Raw genomic sequence first — 27,885 nt, 5'->3', positions numbered from 1 at the left:
TTTTTTTTTTTTTTTTTTTTTTTTTTCCCCCAGGAGGACAGGGAGAAAATGGGTCTCACTAAGTTGCTGAACATCTCACCAAGCTGTCCAGGCTAGCCTGGAACTTGTGATCCTCCTGCCTCAGCCTCTGGAGTCCCTGGGATTACAGGTGTGTGCCATCATGCCCTGCTAAACGTCACTATTGAAAGCCACCCACTTTGTGGCTATTTACAATGGCAGCCCGAGGACACTATCACACGTTTTATAAACACTCTCCCCAGTCCATGCCCACACCCCACGAAGACAGAATTCTTGTTCTAACTTTACAGATGGGACACTAAGCATGGGAGAAGAGATGCCCCCTGCTCAAGTTCACAAAGCTGATACGTGGCACACAGCAGAGATTCAAACCTCATTGGACTCCAAAAAGCAAGTTCTTGATAAGGACTAAGCAGCCACTATTTTTTTTTTAATAGAACTGATGTTCAATAAAAATAAAAATAAACATTTTAAAGCAAGGCCTGAGAAGCAACACCTGGAAGCTCTTCCTGCTTACAAGGCGTCAGCAGCTCTTCTGTTGGAAAGGGTTTCTGGGAAGCTCTGGTTACCAAGGAGAAAGGATCCAGCTACCAATCGCTCTAAGGGCACACTTAAAAGCAATGGAGGAAGGCCTCCTTCTGCAGCTGCATTGTACATTTTTGTTGCTGGGACCACCTATCTAATATACAGAGATATGCTTTTAATATACATATTAAAGGTTTTATTATATACAATATATGCAATAATTATTTGTTTGCTCATCACAGAGTCTTTTGTAGTCCCTGACCTGAGTCATCATTGTCACACTGGGCTCCTACACAAACAAGCTCACCTTGTGAAGACATTCTGGGCAAAAGACCCAAAAATCTTTAACTGGTTGAGGCGCGGAACTTGGAATGGCGTGCAATTATTTTTAACAGGAAAAAATAGCCCATCTTGTCAGCTCTCCATTTTGAGGGAAGACAAATTGGCCACAAGCACATCCATAAAAGGGTGAGCCCGGGAGGACGGGCTGAGCTTCGTGGGATGAATGCAGCCATTCACTCTGCGGCACAGTCTCCTCAATGTCCCTCTCTCCCAGTGCTTAAAAGGAACCCCGGCCTCTGCTGGTTCCCAAAACCACCCTGGAGAGGTTTCTCGCAAGTCTTCTACAGCTTCTAAAGGACTTGTGTGCTTTATCATTTAAATTTCAAAATACATCTGGAGCCAAGGAGAAATACAAAGGCCACAAGGCCTGTGCTGCCATCAGGCAGAGAGGAGACTGGGCCTTCCCAAGGCAGCCGGGACACAGACCCACACTTGGCAGCAGCCGCCTCTCGTCGTGATGACTGTTGTGGTTGTGGTTGTTGTTGTGATTGTTGTTGTGGTTGTGGTGGTTGTTGTTTTGGAGTAACAGTGTCTCACTCACCCGAAGCCCACTCCACAGAGCCTCTCCCACACGTGCTCCATGTCCACTCTGGGCCTCAGCTTCCCTCACCTGGGAACAAGGAGTTAGATGAATAGTAAGAAGCTCTTGATGAGCATGAAGAGGCTGAAGCCGGCTTCAGAACACCCACCCACAGCCTTCCGTCCAAAAGGGTGGACATCCCAGGGGTAAGAAGATACACCCCCACCTGCCCCCGCCGTGGCTCAACATGCCTCTTTCCATTTTGAATGGAGAAACAAAAGGGGGTCCCATAAACACTTTGATGTTTCCTGAAGTGGTCACTGAGTTAAAAAAAAAGACTTACGATTGAACTAGATGGCCTCCAAAAGGCAGTAACTGGGCCCTAACAGCCCAGTCACCAGATGTGACAATGGGCTGGGAGAAATGAGGGACGGGGCTTTGCACCAGAATCAAGATCAAAAGCTTTGAGAGAAAGATGGATTTCAGCCTTTCTTCCCCTGTCCCGTCAGGGTCACCAAGCACGATGCTCTTGCAGGACTCAACTCACATGACCCCTGACACTCATGGGCAGGGATGGAACAGGGAATCCACCCCATGTGTCAGAAAGAAGGGGGAGGAAATGTTTCTAGGGAGCTGCCAACTCGGCACATAGAGCCTGGGGGAGCCGCTCAGCCCCGACTGCAGGGCGGCCCTGAAATTCCTGGGAGAGGCCCTGGTTCACAGGAGGACAGGGAGCTGCCCAGACACTGCCTTGTGCATGAGGAGTCCCTGGCCGGAAAGGAGCAGACAGGGGGTGGCCCAGGCCTCCAGCCTCAGGACTCTGGGTCAGGCCCACAGTTCCCCCACCCAGGCCACCCCAGAACAGAACAGTGGGTGGTCAGCTGCCCAGGAGCCAAGGATGGATGTCCAGGACTCTGGCTGCACATCAGGGGGCTCAGGTGGACAGCTATAAAACCACCAGGTTGTGGAATCCTCTTAGGGCTTCTGGGCCTGCATTAAGAAGCAGGAGGGCACTCCAAGGCTTTTCACTACCTGGTGGACTTCTGAGAACTTGATTCTTATAACTGAAGAACTCAAAGGGTCAGGGCCACAACTGGATGCAGAGACACCCAGGGAAGGTCAGCTTCCGGCCCCCCAGAGGCCCCTGTCCTCAGAAGCAAGCACTCTTGGTGAACCCCTCCAGAGCCAGCCTGTGCATATATGCTTGTGTGTGTGTGTGTGTGTGTGTGTGTGTGTGTGTGTGCTTGCACATACATATTCACAAATGGGAATGGTTAGGAGACTCCAAAATAGTCACTTGCCATCTGGAGACTAACTTTGTCATCCATCGAATGACAGGCTTGGACGGGTCCCCTCTGACTGTAAAGATTCCAAACTATGAACCCGCCCAGCCAGAGGCCAGAAGCAAGCAGCTTATGAAGCAAAAGCGCAGGTTGCTAGGATGTGGTGGAGGGAATCACCGGGTCTGCTGTGTCCAATAGGGATAACTGGCCTTTGCTGAGAACGTGCCAGGGTCTGGCACCAGGCCCAGCAAGTTCCAGGCACCGCCTTGTGTAACCTGCACAGTTCTCTTAGGAATTAGGGGCAATCCCTATTATTCCCATTTTGCAGAAAACAAAAATAAGGTCAAGAGGAGAAGCAATTTACCCAAAATCATATAGCTGGTAAAGGTTTGAGAAACAGGATATAGACGCACTCTTCTCCTGCTCATCATTTTAGGGAACAGGAACATGGCTGGGAAGCGCTGCAAGCCATATCACCTAGGTCTCTGGGACTCTGCTAAGAACACTGCTATAGTGTGTGGTCCCCAGGGTCCAGGCATCAAAGGCTTGGTCATCAGCATGGCCCTCCTGGAAGGTGGGGGAACCTTAACAGGTGGCCTACTGGGAGGTTTTAGGTCCTTGTGGATGTGCCCTTAAAGGGCCACTGGGCTCTTCCTTCCTTTCTGTCTCTCCAGCTCCCTGGCCACTATGAGGTAAGCAGCTTTCCTCCATACTCTCTCCATGATGTGCTACCTCCCCACAGGCCCCAAACCAACAAGGTTCCTCAGTCATGGAATGAAATCTCTAAAGCCGTGAACCAAAATCAACCTTTTCTCTTTTCAAGTTTCTATCTCGGGTATTCTGTTTCAGTGACGGAAAGCTTACCAGTACAAACATCCAGTTAGAAAAAGCATCAGGGGCGGAAGCCAAGCCCTTTGATTCTATATCCAAGACCCATACTTCTGACTTCCATGATCACATCCTGAAATGGAATATTACACTTAGCAGTCAGAGTTACATGATTTCACTTCACCCTCCAACCACCCTAAAGTGGCCACTGTCATCCACTCTTTCACGCCTGAGAGCACAAGGCAAACGGAAGCCAAGCAACTTTCCGATGAGACTGACTCGGGACAGGATTCCTTCCACTCAGCCACAGCAAACCTCGAGGTAAAAACTTTCTAGGCTCCTGTGAAACTGCTCCAAAGCCAAAAGCATACTGAGAAGCAGTGACAAACACGGAAGAGTCGTCTCCTTCACCTCAGCAACGAACGCCACTTCTCCCTGGACTCACAGGCTCAAGTTCACCAGAAAGCAGCTCCAGGGAGGAAGAATGCTGGAGATGCCTTGTCACGGAACTTGACACAACTAAAGGGGAAAACAACTAAACCATATGCATTAAGGGCCTGAAGATCTCTAGAACCGTTACCCTGGTAATTCCAGTTGTAGCAACCTATCCTAAAAAAAAAAAAAAAAAATCTGAAAGATGGAACATGTGCACACGCACGCACGTACACACACACACACACACACACACGTGAGGATACACACACACACATCCTCAGACATATAAGCATTATTTGAAAAAGAAATAATAATGATGACCTGTGCCACTGGATGAAATGAGCAACAAGTAACATCTGAGACCAGGTGAAGCGTCCACTTAGCTTTCTTGTCATTTTCAGATGATGATCCTAACAAAGTGCACGATCCTGCAAAATCAGAGAGCAAACCTAGAAAAAGACTGATAGAAGACCCGGCAGGAAGGGGCTCCAGCCCAGAAGAGCAGTGAGGACCAGAAACTAGTCCTAGAATCCGTCTACACTGAGCCGGACGACAGCCATCAGAGCAGGGGAGCAGGGTCTAGAGGGATCCCAGGGAGTTACCTGAGGGGCCGGGCAGAGGGCCTTGAGGGAACCCAGAACTCAAAACCACCTGGAGTCGTCCTGGGGACTCATTCCAAAACCCACAGAGGATGCCTGAAACCTTGAAGAGCACCAAACCCTACGCACACCACGTGTTTCCATACATACCTGTGATCAAGTTTAATTTAAAAATTAGAAACAGTAGGAAATTAACAACAAAAACTCACCCCGGGATCTCAGCGTGCAAACTTGTTTGGTTCTTTGTTTTTCTGGTGCTGGCAACTGAACCCAGGGCCTTGCACGCGCTGGGCAAGTGCACCGCCACTGAGCTAAAGGGCACTTAACCACTGAGCCACATCCCCAGCCCCTTTTAGTTTTGATTTTGGTGAGGCTGGCTCCGAACTTGTGATCCTCCTGCCTCAGCCTCCCAAGATGTGCCCAGCTTTTTCCTTTCTTTTTAAGCCAATAATTTCTGCCTTTTCACCTAAAGGAAGCACTTTATAGCTACTCTTTGGAATGCCCTAAATGGCCAGCTTCACTGCTCTTGAACTTCAGGGCTATCATTAAGTAAATGAAGGGCTATTTGAACACAAGCCCTGTGACAGGGCAGTCAATCTGATAAACCCACCCGGCAAAGCAACTAAAGGACGGGAAGCGCATACAGCAAGGATATGCTGCACAGAGGAAGGATTCACGTCCCAGGAGCCCGAGGAAGAGACCGGCAAGGTTTCACTGCACTACTCACAAGAGCAAGCAATTGGAAACTCAGGAATTGGTGGCTTCTGGAGTTTCCCCTTTAAGACTGTGGGACCACAGCTGACCATGGATAACTGAAACCACAGAAAGCAAAACCTTGGAAAAAAAGAGGGGACTGTCATACTCAAGAAATTACATACAGGACTTCAAGGAAAGTGCGGGCAGTTAGAAAAGCCAGAACAAAGGAAGGGCTGGAGAGAACGGACACTTGGCCAGAGTCCACTGCGTAGATGTGCAGTGACCGCCGTGGAGAGGCCACAGAGAAGTCTCCAACTTCCAGAATTAACCTAGCAGCCAGGCGTGGTGCTCCACCCTGTGATCCCGGTGCCACGAGAGGCTGAGGCAGGACTGCAAGGTTGAGGCCAGCCTCAGAAGTCAGCAAGATCCAGTCCCAACACAAAACCTAAAGCAAACAAAAAAAGGTGGGGACGTAGCTCAGGGTAAAGCACCCCTGGGGTCGATCCCCAATACTGCAAAAAATAAATCAATAAAAACCATCTGGCCGATGAGGAGCAGAGTGTTCACTGTAGGTGTGCGAGGGAATAGCTGTGTTATTGCCAATGTGAAAGGCACAGAGGCTGGAATTGCAAGGTGGGTGTAGCAGGGGCAGGCACGTGGACCTCTGCCTCACAGGGCTGAGTCACAGGACACCGCTGAGGGCCCAGGCACAGAGGATGAAGTCAACTGACAGGCAGCAGCAGGAGCCTGTTATTTAGAGATACGGACCTGCCCCTGCTTCACTCAGGGACAGAACTACAGACAAGCTGTCAGGGCCAGGGGACTCTGACTTTCCATATAAGCTTACCCACTTGATCTAAAATACATGCAGGTATTATTTTCACTAGAAAACTAATTTTCTTTTAAAGGAATTAGAATCAGAATTAACACACCAAGAGCAGAAGAAGCTCCCTGCAGCCCGCTCACCGCCCTCTCTCATGTTTAGGAAGTCCCCGTTGATGCAAAGTCACTGGCAGGGGACTGGCAGGCAGCCTCGGCCAGGGGCTGGCACAAGAGCCTGAGGCCAGCCAGACGGAGGCCAGCTTGAGGTGCGGGCCGTTCCCATTGTGGGGCCTGTGCAGAGAAGCTGGGAGGGGCTGCAGAAGTGGGCGCAGGGCACATGGCACTTGGAAGGTGAAGATTCAACAGGAACAATGAAAAATGCACGGGCTTCGGAGCAGCATCTCCTCTTATCCTTGTTACCAGTACAGCCTCCCAGAGCAGCTACCAACGTGATCCCCAACTCCAGCCAAGTCACTCTCCAGCCCAAAGCCTCCTGGCTCCATTGAACTGCAAGCCCCACCCACGCCTGCTGCTGGTCCCCTTAGCTGGGCTCCCTTCCTGCTCACACACTGCGACCTGCTCTGAGCCAGGCTCCCACCCAGGTGAGCCCCCCAGGTGCTGTCCCACCTGCCCACCACCTCCTTCCCATCTCCTGTCTGCCTGCAGCCCCGACTTCCACACCCAGGGCTGGAGCCCTGCGGCTCTGGAGTGCACCCTGTCTTGCCGAGACCGACTCCTGCCCTCCGATAATCACCGCATCGATTTTCTGCTTCCTTCCCTTTTCTGGTTCCCCATTGACTACATCTTTGTAGCTACATGTCTGCAGTTTATAAAAGCAACCACCACTACAATAACAATGAGACCACCAACACTCGCTGCACCAGACACCGTTCCAAGCACTTCACAGGCATTCGAAGTAGGTACGATTACAATACTCATTTTACAGATAAGACAACTGAAGTTCAGTGAAACAGTCGCACCAGTTTCACACAGGTGATTATTGGTAGAGTCAAGATTCAACCCAAGAAGTCTGATCTGGACATGGGAGGTCTGCCACACATGGTTGTACAGGTTGCACACCACACAACTCTAAAGCCCACCACTGGGGTCTACCTTGGCAGCATCCCATAGAAATATCATGCTAGGGCTGGGACTGTGCCTCAGAGGTAGAGCGCTCACCTCCCACGTTTGAGGCCCAGGGTTTGATCCTCAGCACCACATTAAATAAATAAATAAAGGTATGGTGTCCATCTACAACTAAAAAATAAATATTTTTTAAAAAAGAAAGATAATGCTAACCACATATACGTAGTTTAAAAAGAAACAAGTGAAATGGTTGTTGATAATAGATTTTATTTAACCTAGTATAGACAAATTTTATTTCAACATGTAATCAATGTAGAAAACTTAAGATATTCTATGTTATCTCTTCATTTTAACGAAGTCTTCAAATATGGAGTGCATTTTACACGAACAACACATTTCAATTCAGGTTTTGCTCTATCAAGTGTCAAGGGCTGGGGCTCAGTGGCAGGCTCGCCTAGCACACGTGAGGCACTGCTGGGTTCCATCCTCAGCACCACATAAATAAATAAATAAAATAAAGATATTTAAAAAAAAAAAAACTTTTAACAAATGTTTTAAAAAAGAATCTTCAAGCACTTGGACAGCACTGGAAAGCCAAACTAATCCCAACCTCTCTGGGTCTCGGACCCCAGGGTACCTGGTGAACTTCTCTTGCTTCACTCACCATTTAACTATTCTTCATGCAGTCACCTCGGCAAGTGGCTGCCCATTTCCCTACAGAGACACACCACACCTCCCTTAGGGATGGCAGCAAAGTCACTGAAAGCTCCTAGACACGGTGGCACACACCTGTAATCCCAATGGCTCAGGAGGCTGAGGCAGGAGGACTGCAAGTTCAAGGCAGCCTCAGCAATTCACCAAGGGCCCTGATTCTTGCTAAGCAACTTAGCAAGACCCTGTCTCTAAATAAGAAATATAAAAAGAACTGGGGATGTGGCTCCGTGGTTAAGCACTCTTGGTTTAATCTCCGGTACCAGGAAAAAAAAAAGTCAATGAGATCTTCTTGTGCCTCAACTTTTAAAGTGATTCCATCATGCACCCCCTCTGTTTCCAGAGGAACATCTGGAAGTTGAAACCACTCAACAGCTGGGTGACATCCTCATCCTTAAAAAGCATAATTTATTACTGCAGCAATGAAAACCACTGTCGATGTGGCCAAAGGAGTATGCAGCTCCACGGATCACGGGTTCTGGACTGGGAGGGTGTGTTTGCCGTGGCCCATGGCCTACTAAGGGAAATGGAATGAGCCTCCTTACCAGTCTGCTCCCCCACACCAAAGGACCAAAGCCCCAACCAGCCCGGAGGTACCCCTTCCCCATGAGGGGTTAGGGGTGATGGAGCATGGACAACGGGTCGTGAACTTACCTTCGAAACTCAGACTCGACCCCAAGCAGGCCAGGCTGGGGGCACAGCGCAGAGCCCACGCAAGCGGCCCACACCAGGAACATCTCTATAAAAGGCAAAGAGTTTCAAGGCCTAAATATCAGCCCCAGCCTTAGAACCATACTCAATCCAGCAACATTCCAGAGGACGAAAGAATGTAGATGATCCTTGGAGCTGCCAGAAGGGACCCAATATGACCTATGTGTAAGGACAAGGGCCACCCACCTTCCAGTCCCATATCCACCCTTCATCTCACCTTGGGATTCTTTCCCTGGCTGCACTAAGCTTCTGAACACCCCCCCCCCCAGCAAAGACCACCAAAAAACTTATCTGATGTCCTGGGCACTTCCGCTGTGCCACCCTAGTCCAGCCACCTGGAACCTAGAGATGGCCTCCAGGCAGTCAAGCATACCAGGAAGACACACCGGCCTGAGTTAGGCTGCCTGGCTTCAAATGCTGCCTCTGGCCCTGCTGCAAGTCTGTTAGAGTCTGTAAACAAGTCAAAATAACACCTGGCATTTTGCCAGGGGAATGTTAGAGTTCGTAAACAAGTCTGGACGGTGCCTGGCAAAATGCCAGAGGGAGTGGTTTGAGAAGTAACAAAAACAAGCCATTAAGTGTGGAAATTCTTTATTGGTTGACTGATGTATCTAGTTTATGCTAATTAGATAAGCTGTGTGGAATGTATAAATACTGCTCCTGTCCTGCAATAAACGGCTCCCACTCCTGCTGTATCAATCTACACAAGTTGTTCGTCACCCCCCGGTTATTTTGCTGCAGCCGGACTGCAGCACAAGTCCTCATCTTAGAAAGTCACAGCTCTCTGCCTCTAGTCCCCGTCTGTAAAGCGGGGAAATCAATATCAACTGCCCAGACAGGCGTAAGGATGAAATATACAGATTAAATACAGACGCAGTGTGCTAGAACAGAGCCAGGGAACAACCCCGTCCCTTATGTGAGTTCACAGGTGAGAAGTCAAGGTCCAGGAGGAGGGAAGCCATGGGCAACATTCTGCAGAATGGGCTCAAGCCCTTGTCCCCAACTCCACTGCTGGGAAGGACAAAAGGGAAGCACCATGCATGGGCTTTGCAAACTGTGGGGCACAGATTAACCAAGCCCCACTGTGCCTGACACAGACCCAGTGGGCGGGTCCTAGGGCACAGGGGTAGGCTGGACCTTAGCAACCAGCGCTTGTGGAGCCCGGGGCTGCGAGGGTGGTGCTCACAGCTCTGAATCTCACTCTATCCCCTCTGTTCAAGTATCTAGTAGTTTTTAAATAAAGGAACTGAAACACAGATGGGTAGATAACTCGCCCAAGAAAATCTCAGAACTTTGCAGCACAAAAGGAGAACTCAAATCCACAGGGTAGCCAGAAGCCAGCACTTCACCCATGATGCTCTGGGTCCACACACACAGCCCCTTGCCTGTGGACAACAAATAGTTTTGTTGTTTCTCTCACCATCAGGATGATTCAGTTTCCCAGGCGGAGGCCCAGGTTTTAAAAAGCTCAGACTCTAGGTGTGATGCAATAAAGAAGTGAATAAATCTTGCTGGTGGCCAGGAACCTGTAATCCCAGCCATCTGGGCGGCTGAGGCAGGAGGACAGCAAGTCTGAGGCCACCTCAGCAACTTACTGAGATCCTAAGCAATTCAGTGATACCCCGTCTCAAAATAAAAAATAAGAAAAAGGTCTGGGGGTATAGCTTAACGCTAGAGCATTTGTACAGCATGCCTGAGGCCCTGGCTTCAATCTTCAGTACTGCAAAGAAAAAACCATATTTGCTGATGAATCACGGATGTCCCTCTTCTGGAAGAGAGACTTGCCTGATCCCTCCTCCCCTAATTTGGGCCTCAAGTGTGGAATGTCAGGCCAGCCTACACAGGAACTAAGCAACTATGTAAGTACTCAGGAAGGTCTGGGGAGCGGGGTGGGGCCTCTATTGAGCCCCTTCTATTCAGCTGCAATTAGGTTATCAGTTCCTGAAAGGCTTATCCTGGCTGGGGGTATCAGGCAACACAGCTCCCCTGAAGGAGAGGTCCTGCAGGCTTAGTTACTTGGGTAAAATGGGAAGCTGGAGGAGTGGAGGTGGGGAAAGCTCACCTAGGAAGAGAGTTGTCTCGCTGCACTGGGAGCCGGCCTGGCCTCCTGGGCCCACCTTGAGGAGAAAGCCACTGGACTGCTACCACTGTCTGACCTTCTGGGACTCACTGCCCCTCTCTGTCTCAGCTCTAGCTCAGAGCTAAGCGATCCTTACACACCCACAGGGCTCCAGGCCACCAGCAGGAGCACTCATTCAGGGTCTGTCTCTGGGCCCTGGAAAGAGAAGTGGTTCTAGGGGACCCTGGGCAGTTGCAACCTGTTCTCAGTAGGATGGAAGGTTCTAGGTATTTATGAGCATGCCTCATAGCACCTATTCTCCTGTAAGTATCAATAGTATATGTAACATGCAGGCTGTGAAGCTACACAAAACGCACTGCCCAATTCCGTCACCCTGAAGATGTTTGCCAGCTACCTTAGAGGTGACATGTGGTTCTAACTGAACACCTCCAACTGAGACGATTTCTAAGGAAAAAGGATGTTTTCTCCTCATGGTTATGAAAGCTGAAAATTCAAGATCCGGTGGCTGCATCTGGTAAGGTCCTTCTTGCTGGTGGGGACTTTGCAAAATCCTGAGGTGGCAGAGGGCGTGTCACATGGTGAGAGAAACTGAGCAGCTGGCTTAGGTCTCTCCCTTTTTTTTTTTTTTTTTTAATTGGGGATTGAACCCATCACTGAGCTCCATCTCCAGCTCTTCTTTTTTTAATCATTTATTTTGAGATGGTGCCTTGCTAAATTGCTGAGGCTGGCCCTGAACTTCTCAGGTTGCGGGAATTACAGGGTGGGCCACCACGCCCAGCTCTCCCCCACCCTTATAAAGCCACAGCCCCACAGAGAGACCCACCCTCCAGGCTTCATTCAACTTTATCTTCAGAAGGTCCCACCTCCTAAGGCCGGTTTCCACCCTCTTATCCTCTCAGGGTGGGGGGGGGTGTGTGTGAAATTTCACAATGAGTTTAGGAGGGACCTTCAAACACAGCAGGAGCCATTGATTTTTGTGGGCAGCAACCCTGGAGAGTGACCCCTAATCCCCAAGTCTGCTACAGACTGGAATGCGAGGGTTCTTCCCACCCACTTGTGGGGCAAATGAACTCTGGGTTGGCACCAGGCATCCAGCAGGCAGCAGGGTAGACAAAAGCCTCTGCCCAAGGGCTTAGTATCTGAGGGGGGGGGGGACAGATCCTAGGCGAGATAAGGAACTCAACAGAATATCAGAGAGCAGCCGCGTTCAGCTGGGAGGCAAAGCCATGAAGAGGCTCCAGGGGAGTGGGGCAGGCAGATGTGGGGCGAGCTGGGCCTGGCAGCAGAGTGGTGTGGCTGGAGCAGAGGGACAAGGGGCACGGCTAGAGGGACACGAAGCTCATGGTGCAAGTGTAGCCTTGTCCTGAGGCCACAGGGTGGTTCTGGGCAGGGGTGACTCAATGGGACTTAGAGTTTACCAAGATGCTTCCACTGCTGTGAGAACCTAATGAAGGATAAGGGGTCCATTGTGACCCTGTCACCATCTGAGTCTCCAGGAATGTCCAGGCTGACACTGCAGGGAAAGGGGCAGTTAGGTACACACCATGACCTGGTCAGGACCATGGCTCTGAAGACATGGCTTTCGGTATTTACTCACTTATTTCTGTGTCCCCAGAGCAGGAAGGCGGCCTTATTCCCATGGCACGGGAGGAACTGAGGCACGGGGATCTGAAGGTCCACAGAGCTGAGGTTCAAACCAGGTCTGTCATTAAGTCTGAGGAGCAGAGCAGCCAGGGAGGGACCATGCAAGAAGGCCAAGGCCCTCCTCACCTTCAGCCACACTGCCCAAACAGAGCTGGGCATGGGGGGCCACGGACAGTGTGACCTGGGCCCCGAGTGAAGTGTGCACTGTTTCTCCTGCTCAGAAAGCACAGGCAGCGAGGAGGAAGGCAGGAGGAACAGGCCAGAGACCTGGGAAGTCTGTCCACCACAGACTTCCCGTGAGTCTGCTCATCTCCGTTGCCCCAGTCTCAGAGCCAGAGTTTGGATTTCTTTTTACGAATTTAAAAAGGAGTATGGAACATCAAAACAAAGACAAAGAACTTCCAAGTCCTGTGCTGTAATTCACAGCACTTAGCATAACTATAAATTGAATTTTTTTTCTCAGTCTATCCAGAGATTTAGAACTAGAGACTTGGGATAATGATATCAACATTTCAAGCTAAAGTCAAAACGGCATTGCCTTTTTTGGGGTGTGGAAGTGGGTAAGATAGGGAAATAGGGGAGCAAATCAAGAAAACCCTGACCTAGGGCAAAGGACCATATACCTGGATAACTGAGGCTCCAGACTCGGACTCAACAAATCAGTTCCAAACTCAGTCTTTGCACTATGACCTGGGTTCAGCTATATCCTTTCACGACTGTGTGAACTCGGGCAAGTCAGTTAACCTCTCTGAGCCTCAGTATGTCCCATCTGCAAAATGTGATTGAGAGCAGTTCTGCCTACAGTGCGAGCAGTAACCAGATGCAGGACATCTCACAACCAGATGCAGGACACGCATGCAGGCAGAGAAGAATCAGGGACGCCTGCCCCTCATCTCCTCCTGCATCCTGCCCCACCAGCCCTGTCTACAGACCCTGTCTCAAGACACCTCCCCTAGCAGCCACCAGACCACCGATCTCGGCCATCCTATTATGTGGAATACCTTCTTAAATCCCCACCTCTCTAAAGCCTTCCCTTGTCATGAGCTGCTTCCTTCCTGTGCCCTGCTACTGCCCTGTCCACCTCTCAGGACCCCTATGTCACTCTGCTCTTGTGGCCATTTGCAGACCAGAGGGAACTGCAGTAGCCTGGGCGGGGGAGGGGCTCAGAGGGACCTTAGAGTTCTCAAGGGGGCAGCTGCAGGCCTGTTCATTCCGCTTGCTTGCGAGGAACTCAGTAAACAGCGGGTGACTGAATGGAGCTTGTTCATCCATGGTTTCCATGTGTAACTGGTTAATATGTGTAGATCAACTGTAATCCCAAAATCTAAAACCAAAAATGCTCCAAACTCAGACCCTTGGAGCACCAGCATGACACCACAAATTAAAAAAAAAAAAAAAATTCCATACCAGGAAACAATGTTTCATGCACAAAATTATTTAAGAATCGTGTATCAAACTACCTTTGGGCTATGAATATGATATGTATGTGAAACGTAAATCAATTTCATGTTCAGACTTAGTTCCTATCCCCAAAACTTCTTATTGCATACATGTCATAATCCAAAATCTGAAATCCGAAACAATTCTGGCCCCAGGCATTTCAGATAGTGATACTCAATCTGGAATTCATATTCACATCAACTGAAACAGGAAAAGTTCTTCAAACTTGCCAACAGTTTCTTAGCAATACTCCTCTAGAAGAATCACATCGTTCCAAACCTTCAATAGTAAAAAGCGTGGCCCTGGAGGGTAGCTGCCTTCATGCATTACCACCTTCTGCTCTTCCGCTTCCTTGCCTCTCCCAAAGCCAAAGACTTCCACTTATGCAATCTACAGTTCCTCTTTGTTGTTCCCCTGACTTCTGGCACACACCCATGTGGAGCTCCTATGTCCCCAGCCATGGCCTGATGGAATTCCGACCTCACCGGCACCCTGGGAAAGAGCACAAGATGGGAGAAGCCAAATGAAAGGAGATAGGGCTCTTCTTGACATAGTAGCTGACTGGTTTGTTTCTTAAATTTTGCTGTGATCACTCACAGCAGATGAAGAGAAATCAAAATATCATGCCTGTTCCCCTGATGAATGGCAACCCAGTTCAGAGGGCAAAAGTCAGTGGGTTGGCCGGAAACCATGGCTGCTTAGTAACAGAGACCCACACATTACGGAGACCCATGCTAACCAGCAGGATATGCTTCCTCTTCCCACCTCGACTTCATCACCCCAAAAAAGAGTCAACATGTAGAGGGAATGGAGAGGGAAGAGGGAATGGAGAAGAATAGCGTTATCTAGAACCTTAAAGATGAGGACTTATCCAGAAACACAGAGCCTATTGCTAAAGCACAGAAGAAACTGAAGAGCAACACAGAGTGACATGACAGAAAAGAGTTGTAAGGGAAATACATTCACACCGTGGGGGTGCTCTCTCAGGGCCACTTCAGGAGGGAGAAGCCACCATTTGGGTGGCTTGCTGCCAGGAGCCTAGGTTCAGGCAGGAGGGCCTGTCATGTTGGGAGCTGCTCATGAAAGAGGGAGACAGATACAACCAGGGGTTGCAAACTGCTGGCCCCCATCTGGCCCACAAGTGTTTCCTTTGGCATAGGAGAGTTCCTTAAAAATATGAATTGAAAACTCCTGAAATCAGGAAATTTTATATTTAAAAAGGTCCCTTCCCCCAACTTCTTATCGCCCCCCCCCCACCATGTTCAGGATTGAAACCAGGGCAACCTGGACTTCTCTTTTAAAAACGGACACTCTGGCCCAGTAGTGGTAGATGCCTGTAATCCCAGTGGCTTGGGAGGCTGAGGCAGGAAGATTGCAAGTTCAAAACCAGCCTCAGCAAAAGCGAGACACTAAGCATCTCAGTGAGAACCTGTCTCGAAATAAAATACAAAATAAGGCTGAGGATATATATGGCTTGGAGGTTGAGTACCCCGGAGTTCAATCCCCAGTACCAAAAAAAAAAAAAAAAGGACGTTCTGGCAACATTGGATCTGCTTTTTGGCTTGGGGAGGCTGTGAGGAGGGAGCTGTAATTAGCAGCCAGCTGTTCTTACACATTTCCTACTGCACAGGATGCTTTGAGCACACCTGATGTATTTATATATAATCTGCTCATCCCTCTAAACAGCTGAGTTTGCAGCCCCTGCCAGGAACCCACTGCAGCAATCTGATATTATAGGTATGACGTACAATAACTTAGGCAGGACACCTGAAGGGACTGCTCTCAGAAGCCCTCTGGGAGTCCTTCCTGGAGGAGGTGAGCCCTCCGTGGAGTCATAAAGTGTAAGCAGAAGCTCCATAGGAGAGGAAGTGGAGGAAGGGATTGAATCCATTGGCCTGGCTGGCTGATTCTCTCACCATGTCCAAAGTGAATCTTAGAAAAGAATTTGCAGACACGAATCCTCTAGAAGAATCACATCGTTCCAAGCCTTCTAAATTAATCATGCCCACCCTGGCCAGCGGGCTCCACCTGACAGCCTTACTTGTCCACAGGGCCAAAGCGCTCAGTCTCCAAGGTCGGCGAGGGCTGGATTCCTATCCCAGCCCCACTACTGACAGTGCCATTCAGTGCTCTGTGCACCCGCCCCAAGCTCAAAGCTTTTAAGTGCCTGAGCTTCAGGATCCTGTCTGCCAGTTGGAAACTCACTCCTGTGGTTCTCCTCGGGGGACAGGAGGATGTTCCTGCCAGGACCTGCCATACAAAGGAGCTGATGCTCAGAAGAGGGGGCTCTGGCGCCAGTGGGGCATCTCCCACTACTGGACTGGATGTGCCCTGGGTGCACAGTCATGGCCAAGGGTGGCAGGAGTCTCTCAGAGATAACCGAAAACCTGACTTAAGTGGTGGCTGCCGGGCCAATGTCTATATGGCACAGTTACTGAAATACTGTCTCCCTTTCCGTCTCCACTCCTATTTTTTTTAAACCCTTTGCTTTTGCTTTTAAAGGGAATGAATGTGCAGGAAATGTGTTTCTAATGGAGAAAGCATGTGTGGAATGTCCAGAGTCACAATAGGGAAGAGATACTGCCTTGGAACCTCCAGGCACCAGACGAAAACAGAAGAGGACTCAGGCCAGCCGGGGACTTTGCACAGAGCACAGGCGGTGACAGCCCTCAACCCGGTCCAGCTGGAGACCCCTCGGAGGGCAAGCTTATGAGGAGCCATCACCTCCAGGTGCTCTGAGGGGAAGGCAGTCCTGTGAGGGGTCTGTCCTCACCAGCTGCATCCTCTGGCCATAAACCAGTCTGTCCAGCTCAGACAGTCTGGCCTTCCGCTGGCGTTTTATGAACCCGATGCTGTCATCTGTTTTGTAAAAAGTGATGTGTCACATGCAGAGATGATCTTTTTCTTTTAAAATCTGGAACTGAGAGGACTGGCTTGGAGATCCAGATCCCAAAGCTGCTGCCTGCCCCGGTTGCATGAGTCATGACTTCAGGGACGGGAGCTATGGAACAAACCCCGTCACTATGAATGCCGGAAGGGACCTCTGCCTTCCAAGCCTCTCTCCCATAAATTCCAGGGGACTTTCCACACCGAGGACCTCTTCCTTTTCCTATTTCCTTTTGAAAATGCGAAAAATCAAGTAGCCAGCAAGAGGACAACCACTCTCAGCCACATTAAATAGACTGTCGAGCTCCAGGCTGGTTACATCACAGGGAGAGAGACGTGACCCCACTCCCATCTCTCCCCTGCCCTGGCTCAAACCCTGCCTTAGCAGGGGTTTTTATGGATAGGATAAAGCCTGTGGGATAAAGTCCAAGTGCCCCTGCAGGTTTGGAAGGCCCCTGGCTACCTCAGCAGGCCCACCATGCAAAAATCGTCCTCTTCCCTCCATCTCCAATTCAAGAGCAGGTTCCTGCTCTCTCTCCCCAAATTCCTTCTAACAGGGGCCAGCCCCGGTTGACTGTCCAATTCATTATCTACCCATCAAACTGACCAATCAAATCAGGCCCACACCCCTGAGCAGCCCCCAAAGACTCGGAAGAGCCTATAAGGCCCTCTAAGACCAGGTCCCTGGCCACGCTGCTCCTGCTACCCCAGCCTCTTGCCACGGAATACTGCCCAGTTTTCCCTGCCCCCAGGGCCTTCACACAGGCTGCTGTCTTTACCTAGGGTAGCCCTCCTCAAACTGATTTTATTTTTGTTTTTGTTTTTTAGGGATGGATTAAACCCAGGGGTGCTCTACCACTGGCCTCAAACTTGTGATCTTCCTGCCTCAGCCTCTCAAATAGCTGGGATTATAGCCATGTACCACCATGCCCGGCTCCCTTTCTATATATCTGACAAATGTTTAAGCAATGTGTATAGGTGTCTATATTAACCTTTTAAAAAGCACTCAGAGACGAGGAGGGCTTGTGCCTGAGTTAAAATTAGAGAGGGGAAATAAGTTCTGGTATTATATTGCATAGTAGGTATGACTACAGATAACAATAATGTGCTACGTGTTTCCAAAAAAGGTAGATAAATGATTTTACCCCCAAAGAAATGATAAATGTTTGAAGAAACAGATATGCTTACTCTGATTTGAACATTACGTGTACGCATGTGTTGAAATACCACATGTACCCCAAAAGTAAGTAAAATATTTGTCAATTTTATATATATGCATGCCTGTGATCCCAGCCACTTGAGAGGCTGAGGCAGGAGGACTGCAAGTTCAAGGCCAGCTTCAGCAATTTAGCAGAAAGACTCTGCAACTTAATGAGACCCTGTCTCAAAAAATAAATAAATAAAAAGGTCTGGGGATGTAGCTCAGTCAGTGGTAAAACACCATGTATTTAATCCCCAGTACCCCTGCCCCGCTCCTCAAAAAAAAGGTTCACATCATTAAGTAACACATAGCATGAGCAAGGGCTCTGCACATTCATCAGGGTGTGAGGCTGCACATGTGCTTCCAATTTTATGACATGCTGCCAACTTGCTTCCTAGCTGAGCTGGAGAATCCTGACTGCTCAGGTGACCACCAGCGCTTCCTAATTCTGGCACATTTTAAAATCTGAAGCATGTAGCTCTGAAGACAACCCAAAGGCCCTTCAAAGGGAGGATGGACACACATGATACATGCAGATCACAAAATTCCACTTCTCCAACACACCGTGCCACACCCCTGATGGAAACAACCAGGTGAAGAAAGAATCTCAAATGCATGTGCCAAGGGAGGAGATCAACTCAGAGGCCTGCACGTTCGAAAAGCCAACGCCTTCGTAAGAAGGCAAGGGGCCCGCAAGCCACAGGACAGGAGGGAATCTGGGGGTGATGGAAGAGTTCTATATCTCAGGGTGGTGATGACATGACACAGCTCTCTGCATTTTATCAAAACAGCACTGTACACAAAAAAGACTAAATTTTCATCTTAGATCCTACCTCAATAAAGCTACTTAACTAGCAAAATCCGGAACCTTTTCACATTTAGTTTCCATTTTGCGTTCTTCTTCTGGGAGCTGCTCTTTCATAGCTTTTGCCCTCTTTGCTAGGAGGCTGTCTGTCGCTTTGTCACTGACATTGGGGAACTCTTCACACACTCTGGATGTCAGCGCTTTAAAATGTTACATATGTTGCAAATATGAGTCTTTTATTTGGATTTCCTGCCATTCTGGTTTTTGTTGCTTAGATGAGCTTTTTTCTTGAGCATATAGACCTATTCAATCTTGCCCTTCCTGTTGGTTCTGCCCTGGTTAACCCCTCCTGGTCTTTACAAACGCCAGGTCCTCACCCAGGATTTCAGTGATGAGGCCCTCTCCCATATGAACCATCCCTCTCGGTCAATTCAATATTCTCTACAATGAGGCTGTTTTTGTGAGTGGATTTGCTCACTTGTCTCCCCACCAGTAAGTCCCTGAAGTAGCGGCATTACATCTACTCTCACCACTGAACAGCCCAGGCCCAGCACAGCGCTTGACACCGGACAGGTGGTCCACAAACCTCTGCTGAATAAGGGCTTGCAATAGATGCCAACATGTGGCTAGCATGTACCGTAGGGCACGCGAAGGGGACATCAGCGGGTCACAGACAGCAACAAGCTCTGCATCTCACCAGAGAACAGCAAATGTAGCTGTGCAAACCTCGTGACCACATACCTACCTAAAACCTTGCAAATATTAAGATGCTATGATTTGAAAATCCTAAGACTGGAGATTTAGGAAAAAATAAAAAAATAGAAAACTTGGTCTATGTAAACAGTCTATTGGGGAGCTAGGCATCCAAATCAAAGGAATGACGGACGTCAACAAGAAAACAGTCACAGAATAGAAATATTATTTGCTCAATAAAAATGGCATGAACAAAACATTTATAATATAAAATATTATAATATGTATCATAATATTATAATATATATATATTTATAATACATAATATTTATAATATTATATGTAACATTTATAATGTTATAGTATTACTGGGGGCCACTGATGATATTTATAATATTATAACATTTATTATGATATTATAATATTATAAATATTATAAATGTTTTGTTCATTTATAATACTCAGAAATAGGTATGATCTAGCAGTACAGCAATGGGAAAAATCAAGATACCAACATGCACATCATGATACTGTTTAAAAAAAAAAAAAAAAAAACTAGGCATGGTGGTGCACACCGGTAATCCCACCTACTCGGAAGATGGAGGCAGGAGGATCACAAGTACGAGGTCAGCTTCAGCAACTTAGCCAGACCCTCTCTTAAATAAGATTTGAAAAGCCTGGGATCTAGCTTAGTGGTAAAGTACCCTTGGGTTTAATTCCCAGTACTGTCCCTGGCCCCGCAAAAAAAACAAAAAACAAAAAACTTGGCATTCAATTCAGAGACTTACAAATGTTAGGCAAGCACTTACCACAGATCCACAAACCCACCCCAGAAATAACATTTTTTAATAGATTATTCCTTTGGATTCTTAAGGTTCAGATTTCATTTGAGGAAATATCATTTAAATTTCCCTAGTCATGTACAAATATCAGTGTATCCCAGTATTATATATAATTATAATACACCAATTTAAAATAGAAATATATATATGTACGTATGTTCTTGTGTATATGAATAAATCTATTTATTTATTTCCCTAGTTACATTTGTGTCCACCATGGGACTGGAATCCCGAACTCAGGTTATCTTCCTGAAATCCACCTTCCACATGCCTAAGACATCTTTCCCCACTCTCCTTGCTCAGAATCCTTGAAAAGTGCTCAGCTGACTGGATGCAGTCAGTTATTGAGACTCCAAGGGCAGCCTGCCCCAGCCCACCCTGCCTTCCTCTCCAGGACACTGGGGCCTGGTGGCTGCATACTGTCACCAAGACCCTGCTGAGACAAGAGGTCTGTCATCCACCCTGCCCTAGATGAGGCTTTCAGCAACAGCAGACGCAACTGGCCATGGTCCCTCCAACCCACCTTCCCCTTTCCAGCAGGCATCAGCCATCTGCCCTCGCCCCTCCTGGAAGCTTCCTGAAGATAGAGATGGTGTCTTACTGCAGAATCCCCTTTGCCTGGTTCTCACTCATGCAACTCACCAAGTACCCACTAGGCCTCAGGAGTGAAACCAGAGCAGTGCTGACCAGTGGAAACATCATCCAAGCACATGATTTGGATGATACTGAGATTTCCTATCAGCCATAATAAATAGGGTTAAAGGTGTAGGAGGAATTAACTTTCCTAATATACTATATTTATCCCATTTATCCAAAACATTATCATTTCAATATATAACCAACGTTTTAAAGGATTAATGAAAATAATAATAGAAAGGATTAATGAAATGTTTCTTTCTCTTTTTTTTGTACTACAACTTCAAAATCTGATGTGTATTTAACACCTACAGCACATCTCGAGTTCATTTCAAGTATTCCACGGCTACATAGGCTAGTGGCTACCATGCTGGACAGCACTTTAGGTGCTGAGGATACTGGAGTGAGGGGTCCAGAAGCCCATGGCATGGCCACACCTCCTGCCTCCAGCCAGGACCAAGCACCTGCAGCACACTGGCTCTGGGGTGCACTGGCTTCAAACCCTGATTCAGTTTCCTCTCAACACAGCAGCCAGACTGATGATTTTAAACGCTAAATCAGATCACCTCACTTTTCTGCTTAAACACCTCTAGTGTATCCCCATTTAACCCAGTGAAAGACAAAAGCTTTACAACCTTTCTCTGAGGTCTCTCTCAGCATGCAGTGCTCCTAAGACTGCCCACCTGCTCTCCCCACACCCCTCTCACTCACTCTTTGTGCTGTTCCCACATCTCACAGGCCCACTCCTGCCCTGGGCCTCTGTCTTGGGGCCCAAAACACCCGACTGCAGACTAACTCCTCCAGGACAGCTCCAGCATCAGCTTCTCAATGTTGCTGACCCTGACTAGCTAACCTAAGCCTGCACCCCACGCCAGCCCTCCAGGTGTCACCTGGCTCTGCTTGTTCCCATAGAACTCACGACCCTCCAATATACCATAGATGTCTTTATTTATCATGTCTACTATTCCTCACCCACCTGACCCAGCTACGATGTTAAGTTCTACCCTAATTAAAGTCTGTCCTTCGTCCTTCTTTTCTGCATCCGCAGCACCTAGAATGATGCTGGTACAGGACAGACACATAAAATATATAAGTTGAAATCATGAGAAAGGATGAATAAGAGGCTGGTGGTCCTCCACCTGTCAGAACTTGCCATTTAGAGGGAAAAGACAAACAATATGTAGGGTCTATCCAGGAAGGTAAAAGCTTTGGAGAAACATAAAACTTGAGAAATGGGAGAAAGGGAGGTTGTCATTTCACAAGGCAGCTACCAAAGAAAACTAATAATGATGATGAGCTTAGCAACTACCACTTCCACAGTAACCACCACGTGCCATGTTCTGTGCCAGGCACCAGTAGCACAGCAGGGCCAGGCTGATCTTGCACTGACACTGGTCTAGTTTTGCCCACACTCATTCCATCTGTCCTTGACTCAGAAGACCACACTGTCTGTACCCATTCTGTAGCCTCCATTACAGGGGAAGCTACAGGAGAGCAGGGAATTTTGTCTCTTTGCTTCTGCTGTATCTCCAACAGCTAAAACAGGGCTTCCCAGACGGCAAGTGCTCAGTAAATAAATGAATGGATGGATCCATCATGAATGGAGCAGCAAATGTCTGGGCTAATTCACCAGGAAAATGAGAGCCCTAAAAAATAATAATCAATAGCAATTGGTTTTATGCCTTCCTCAGGGGCTAGCCGCCTCTATGCTAAGTGCTGGACACCATCCCTGGGAGGGGGTAACTACTGTCCTCCCTGTTCAGCAGCTGAGGAAATGGAGGGACAGGGAGTGTGGGCGATGTGCAAGGGCAGCTGGATGTGCCCTCTGATTCCTGTGCTTCCTGAGACCCACTCCTGCAGCTGACTGGCCTTCTTCCCTTCCTAGCTTCTATCGGCCAGGGCTTCTTTCTGATACATGCAAAGAATTCTGGGGAAGTCACTGCCATCTCATGATCTATGTTCTATGTCCAGAACATTACCTTTGTACATTAAGACGTGTTCAGAAACCATTGCTTTATGAAGCCACAGGAAGTAATGAAACTCAATAATTGTGACAGTAATAATATTTGCTCACTTTTACTGAGTGCTGGGTACGCCCCAGGCCCTCTGCTGATTGCCTTCTGCTTACCACTGATTTCCTCCTCAGAGCAGCCTGTGAGGTTGCTGCTTTATCAGCCCCATTTTACAGCCAGGAGACCAAGGGGAAGTTTGCTCATAAGTAACCCGGGTCCATACTCAGTCCCTCGGCTTGGATGTCCCCACTGCTGTCTAGCTTTCCTCTTTCTTTTTCTTTCCCTGCGGGCAAGCCCCAACTTCCCACCATGTCAGCTGTTTCACACCTAAAAAGACAATGACAGTTGACACACCGGCTGTTTGTTTCTTTGAAGATGAAGCAGATCTTGTCAGCTACCTGATTCAACAAACACCACAGCTATGTAGGCACCAGGTGCCCCTGTCCTCAAGTTCAGGGTCAATGACAAAAAAGAGGCAGGTAAACAAAAATCAACACTTGAACCCCATCCCAACCTCAAAATAAATAAATAAATAAATGAGAGGAAAAAAGAACAACTCAGAATCCTATAATTAAAAAATGAGCCAGGTGCGGTGGCACACGCCTGTAATCCTAGCAGCTCGGGAGGCTGAGGCAGGAGAATCAGGAGTTCGGAGCCAGCCTCGGCAACTTAGAGAGGCCCTAAGCAAATCAGGGAGACTCAGTCTCTAAATAAGATATTAATAAAGGGCTGGGAATATGGCTCAGTGATTAAGCACCTCTGGGTTCAATCCCGGGAGCCAAAAAAAAAAAAAAAAAGATGAATGACATCATGGCTTACAGGTGTGGCTCAGGGGTAGACCACTTACCATACCCTGGGTTTGATCCCCAGAGCACGTGTGCACTCACACACACATACACACACACACAAAGAATGAGTCCATTTTGGCATCATATATTTAAGTCTTGCCTTATGAACCATTCTTGTCGTTCTATTTTTTGTTTTTGAGACAGGGCACCACTATGTTCCCAGGTTGATCTTGACTCCTGGGCTCAAGGGATCCTCCCACCTCATTCTCAGGAGTAGCTGAGACTTCAGGAGGGCACCACCACACCTCGCTACTCTTTTTGTTCTTAATGACAGGGCTTGGGAAGGGCCACCAAAGGTCTCTATAGGGCATAAACACCCCCAGTTTACAGGTGGATACTCAGAACAGTTTGCAAGTGGGGGTAGTAATCACGGCAAAAGAGCTCTATCTCCCATCTGCTGTGAGAGATGATAGTAATTAAATTCTGAAAACAGTCCTTGAAGGGTTTTGGTCATGAAGCCAAGCAGGACGTCTGGATGTAGTCTTTTGCAAATGATCATAGATTTTGCACTAAGACTGAGGCTTCTGACCTCTATCCACACAAGGCTCCTGCCCAGGCCCCAAAGGGCCCCTTCTACACCACAGCACAGGACTCTTCCAGCACTGTAGATCACTCTAGGCCTCTTGGCCCCTCTGTCTCATCTCAGCCTGCTCCACAAACCGACAGTAAGATCGAGCAAATGGTATCTTCATGCAAGGGGCTAAGGTTTCCACCTATGCCCAATCCAGGTGGACAGGTTCTGACACCCTGCTCAAGGCCAATTAACATCCTCTGTTCTTAAATTCACCATCTTCGGGCTGGGATTGTGGCTCAGTGGGAGAGCGCCTGCCTCGCACATATGAGGCACTGGATTCAATCCTCAGCACCATATAAAAATAAATAAACAAAATAAAGATATTTTTTAAAAAAATTCACCATCCTCTGGCTTCTGAGAATGGGCCTGGGAGTCACGTGGCCCTGTTCAAATCAGCTCCATAGATACCTGGCCATGTGGCCTGGGGCAACACTCAACCCCTGAGCCATTCGAAATAACAATCATCCTATCTTGGGCTGGGGTTGTGGCTCATTGGTACAGTGCTTTTGCCTACCACGTGTGAGGTCCTGGGTTTGAATCTCAGCACCAAATAAATAAATAAAAGGTGTTGTGTCCATCTACAACTAAAAATATTTAAAATAATAATAATAATATCTTACAGGATTACTGGGAGATTAAGTGAGAATATTTGTAAAGCATTTAGATTCAAGTCTGGCCTACCAAAAGAACTCGGTCATTGCTGGACATTTTATTTTATTTATAAGTGCCTTGTGAGGTTATGGGGAAAGTAAATGTGAAGAGAGGGCTACTCAGGATCAACGATTTCAGTCACCACCTGTGCTACTATTGTTGTCATTATTAATTCTTCTTACTACTCTTTCTAGTTATTTCGATTATTTGGTGCCAGAAAAACAAAAGAAACAGAGGAGGCTCCAACTAAAGAGCTCACTTGGCAGTGTGCATAAGGCCTGGAATTTCTGAGATTTTTTTCCTAGGAAATAAATATGTCGATGTGACTGTCAACGGGACTCTTCAGTAGCTAATCTTATTTCAGATTGTTGCTTGGCTCCCTCTTCGGGTCAGGGTCCCATGACAGACATAGGGTATAGACAGGGAAGGTCGAGCCTCTTAATGAGATCACAAACTGGCATCAGGGAAAAGGCACAGAGAATATCATGTTGGGCTGGGGAATGTGGCTCAAGTGCATGAGGCACTGGGTTCGATTCTCAGCACCACCTAAAAATGAAATAAAGATATTGTGTCTACTTTAAAAAAAAACTAAAAAATAAATATTAAAAAAAAAAAAGAATATCATGTCCACAACCATGAGGACTGGAAATACAAAAGAAAAAGCCCCATAGCATCTACAGCACAGGGAAGTACAACCATTAGCAGGCCGCACCACCTCCAAAGAACCAGCACCCAGTACAGGTTCTCGGCTTCCCCAGGAAAACCATCACCATCTATCTGCCCTTGGTCTGAGCAAACTCAGGGCTACTGCCACAGAGGAAGAAAGGAGGGTGTCTGTGGTCCAGGAGATTCCTTTGCTGAGCTGTCCAAGGACAGTGTCCTTCTTGGGCAGGCAGAGGCCCTGGGCATGGTAAACACACACTGCCGAACTCAGCTAGTATGGCTGCCTGCCTGCCGGCCTGCCATGCAGGGAGAAGAAAAAACTAAACTCAAGAACCAAGGAATGATTTGATGCAGATGGTGTCAATTCACCAGGTTTTTAGTCCAGCAATCACACAAACCAGATACTTGAGAACCTAGAAAAAAACTCCCTCTTTCCTGCCCTGCAAAGCTACAGCTATAGAAATGGGTCGGGGGGGGGGGGACGGGGAGGTGAGAGAGGAAAATCAATCAAAAAAAGATGATTACTTCTACTTTTCAAGAGAGCCAGCTTATGTAAAATTCTGCACTTAAGGCAGGTAAAGCAACAAGAATCCACTCTTAACCAAGAAAAAAAAAAAAAGACAAAAATCAATGCAATCACATAACAAGTCTCCTCCAGGTCAGCTGATCCAGCACTACAGCCCACGATGGTCACACCCAGCCTTTCTGTCACCAGACCCGTAAGTGGAATTCTTTGGGTCCTCCTGCCATCGCCCCACACCACGAGGCACATTCTCACCTCCAAGATGTAACTCATTTCAAATATCGGAGAGCTAGGTTTTCCCTAGGAATGGATTCTGTTGGTCCTTCTTCAGCTTTAACGAAGGCTTTTCTCCTGATAAATCTTTCAGTAAGTCCCAATCGGGTTCCGAGGATCGATGCAACTCCTTCTCGGCTGATTAGAGCTTCAGAAAGACTAACTGTGACCACAGGACTGTGGCAACTGAACAAGCCTCGACTTGCCACTGCCCATATGCAAAATAGGCCTGCAACATCCTATAACATGGTTCAGCAGATACAGTCCCTGCGTCCTCAGGGCCCCCACCCACCCACCACACAAACAAGCTTCTCCAGGGTCTCCCCTAGGTGGGATTGACAGTGGCAGAGTCGGTGAGAGGGGACTTGGAAAATACAAGCATGGAAAAGAAACACACACAAAAAAAAACACTATCCTGGCCCTACCCCTCACAAGTGAATGTAGAATGTCCTGAAGTCAGAACTCTTAACAGAATATTCCACTCCTGCAAATATGTATCCACACGCCAGGCACATGCAGCTTCATGGCTGCGCTTCCTGAAAGTCTACAGCAGACCACAAACACTGACACAAACAAGAGCACATGAGCCAAGGGAAGGCAAACCTAATCAAATCAACAACCCATCCATAAAGAATGACCATGAGGAGAGTGCCAGGGCACCCAGCACACCCAGGAAGGCCAGTGCAAAAGCAGAGAAAGTTTCAAAACACAGTTACTGAGTTTTCGAAATCACCTTCACTCAGCCCTGAGGGGGTGTCTGGGAGTGGGAGGGAGGACCGGTCAAAGGATGGAGGGAGCATCATACAGTTCACAGACCTCTAGTTTTGCAAATGGGGCCTCCAAACCACATCAGCGGCCCCAAATCTGTGCTACTGGAGAGGGGTCTATTTTTAGAGATTAGGTAATACGCCTTTGATCAAGTGCATAAATCCAGAATTACCTCTAGGCACGAGCCACTCGGTGTCACCTCTCCCCTCCCCCTCCCCACGCCCAAACTCGCTGCCAGTCTTGGGTCCCGGGTTGAGGAAAGTGCACGGTTAATACACACACACAGGAATCCGAAAGCCCCTTTCCTCCATTCAACTACTCACTGCGCATCCCTACCCGCAATGCCAAGCAAGGCTCGAGTTTCCAGAAACGCAGAGGACAAATTGGAACTTACTGGAGGGTGGATCCAGCCTTGTCCCACGGGTCACCAGGACCGCCAACATCCTTTCCAAGTGAAAATCCACTGGGGGGCTCCGGGAGGTACGGGTGTCCATCCTTGCTCGCGGCTCCTGACTGCTCCTCCTCTACCCGGTCGCCCCCAGCCCGCCCGGCCCGTGGGCCCATGTGCTCGGCGGCCGCACGCGCTCTGCCCGGCGGAGCTAGGGGCTGGCGGGTGGCCCGTGACGTCACGGCGGCTCGAGCTCCCGGCCGCGGGGGAGGGGGAAGAGCGCGCCTCCCGGTCCGCCGCGTGCGTCCCGGATCCCCGCGTGCCCGGCAATCCCCTGCCCCAGGCCGCTGTCCCATGCGCCCCTCTGTCCGCTGCTTGGGCA

The 27,885-nt window shown here is 48.4% G+C and overlaps 1 protein-coding gene across 33 annotated transcripts in view; it reads right to left on the bottom strand.

Annotated features, from left to right (window-relative positions):
• Positions 1 to 27,879, bottom strand: part of LOC107142918 (COPII coat assembly protein SEC16-like) — a 392,435-nt gene extending 364,556 nt beyond the window's left edge. For 5 of the 33 annotated variants that reach the window (XR_007347238.1, XR_007347226.1, XR_007347224.1 and 2 more), the window contains exon 1: positions 27,510 to 27,853. Coding sequence is in view for 5 of the 33 variants with exons in the window: in XM_048802122.1 (XP_048658079.1) it covers positions 14,067 to 14,232; positions 27,510 to 27,859 (516 nt within the window). In the remaining 28 variants the exon portion in view is untranslated. Of the gene's footprint in view, positions 1 to 1,426; positions 1,496 to 3,552; positions 3,650 to 4,272; positions 5,727 to 8,519; positions 8,605 to 13,719; positions 14,233 to 26,329; positions 26,567 to 27,509 lie in introns of those variants that run through there. The other 28 variants (XR_007347216.1, XR_007347220.1, XR_007347221.1 and 25 more) reach the window with 21 other exon arrangements.
• Positions 27,880 to 27,885: the final 6 nt, after the last annotated feature.

The sequence above is a fragment of the Marmota marmota genome, unplaced genomic scaffold (genome assembly GCF_001458135.2).
Source record: "Marmota marmota marmota unplaced genomic scaffold, marMar, whole genome shotgun sequence".
Taxonomy (NCBI): Eukaryota; Metazoa; Chordata; class Mammalia; order Rodentia; family Sciuridae; genus Marmota; species Marmota marmota.
This window is presented reverse-complemented; position numbering and strand designations above follow the sequence as displayed.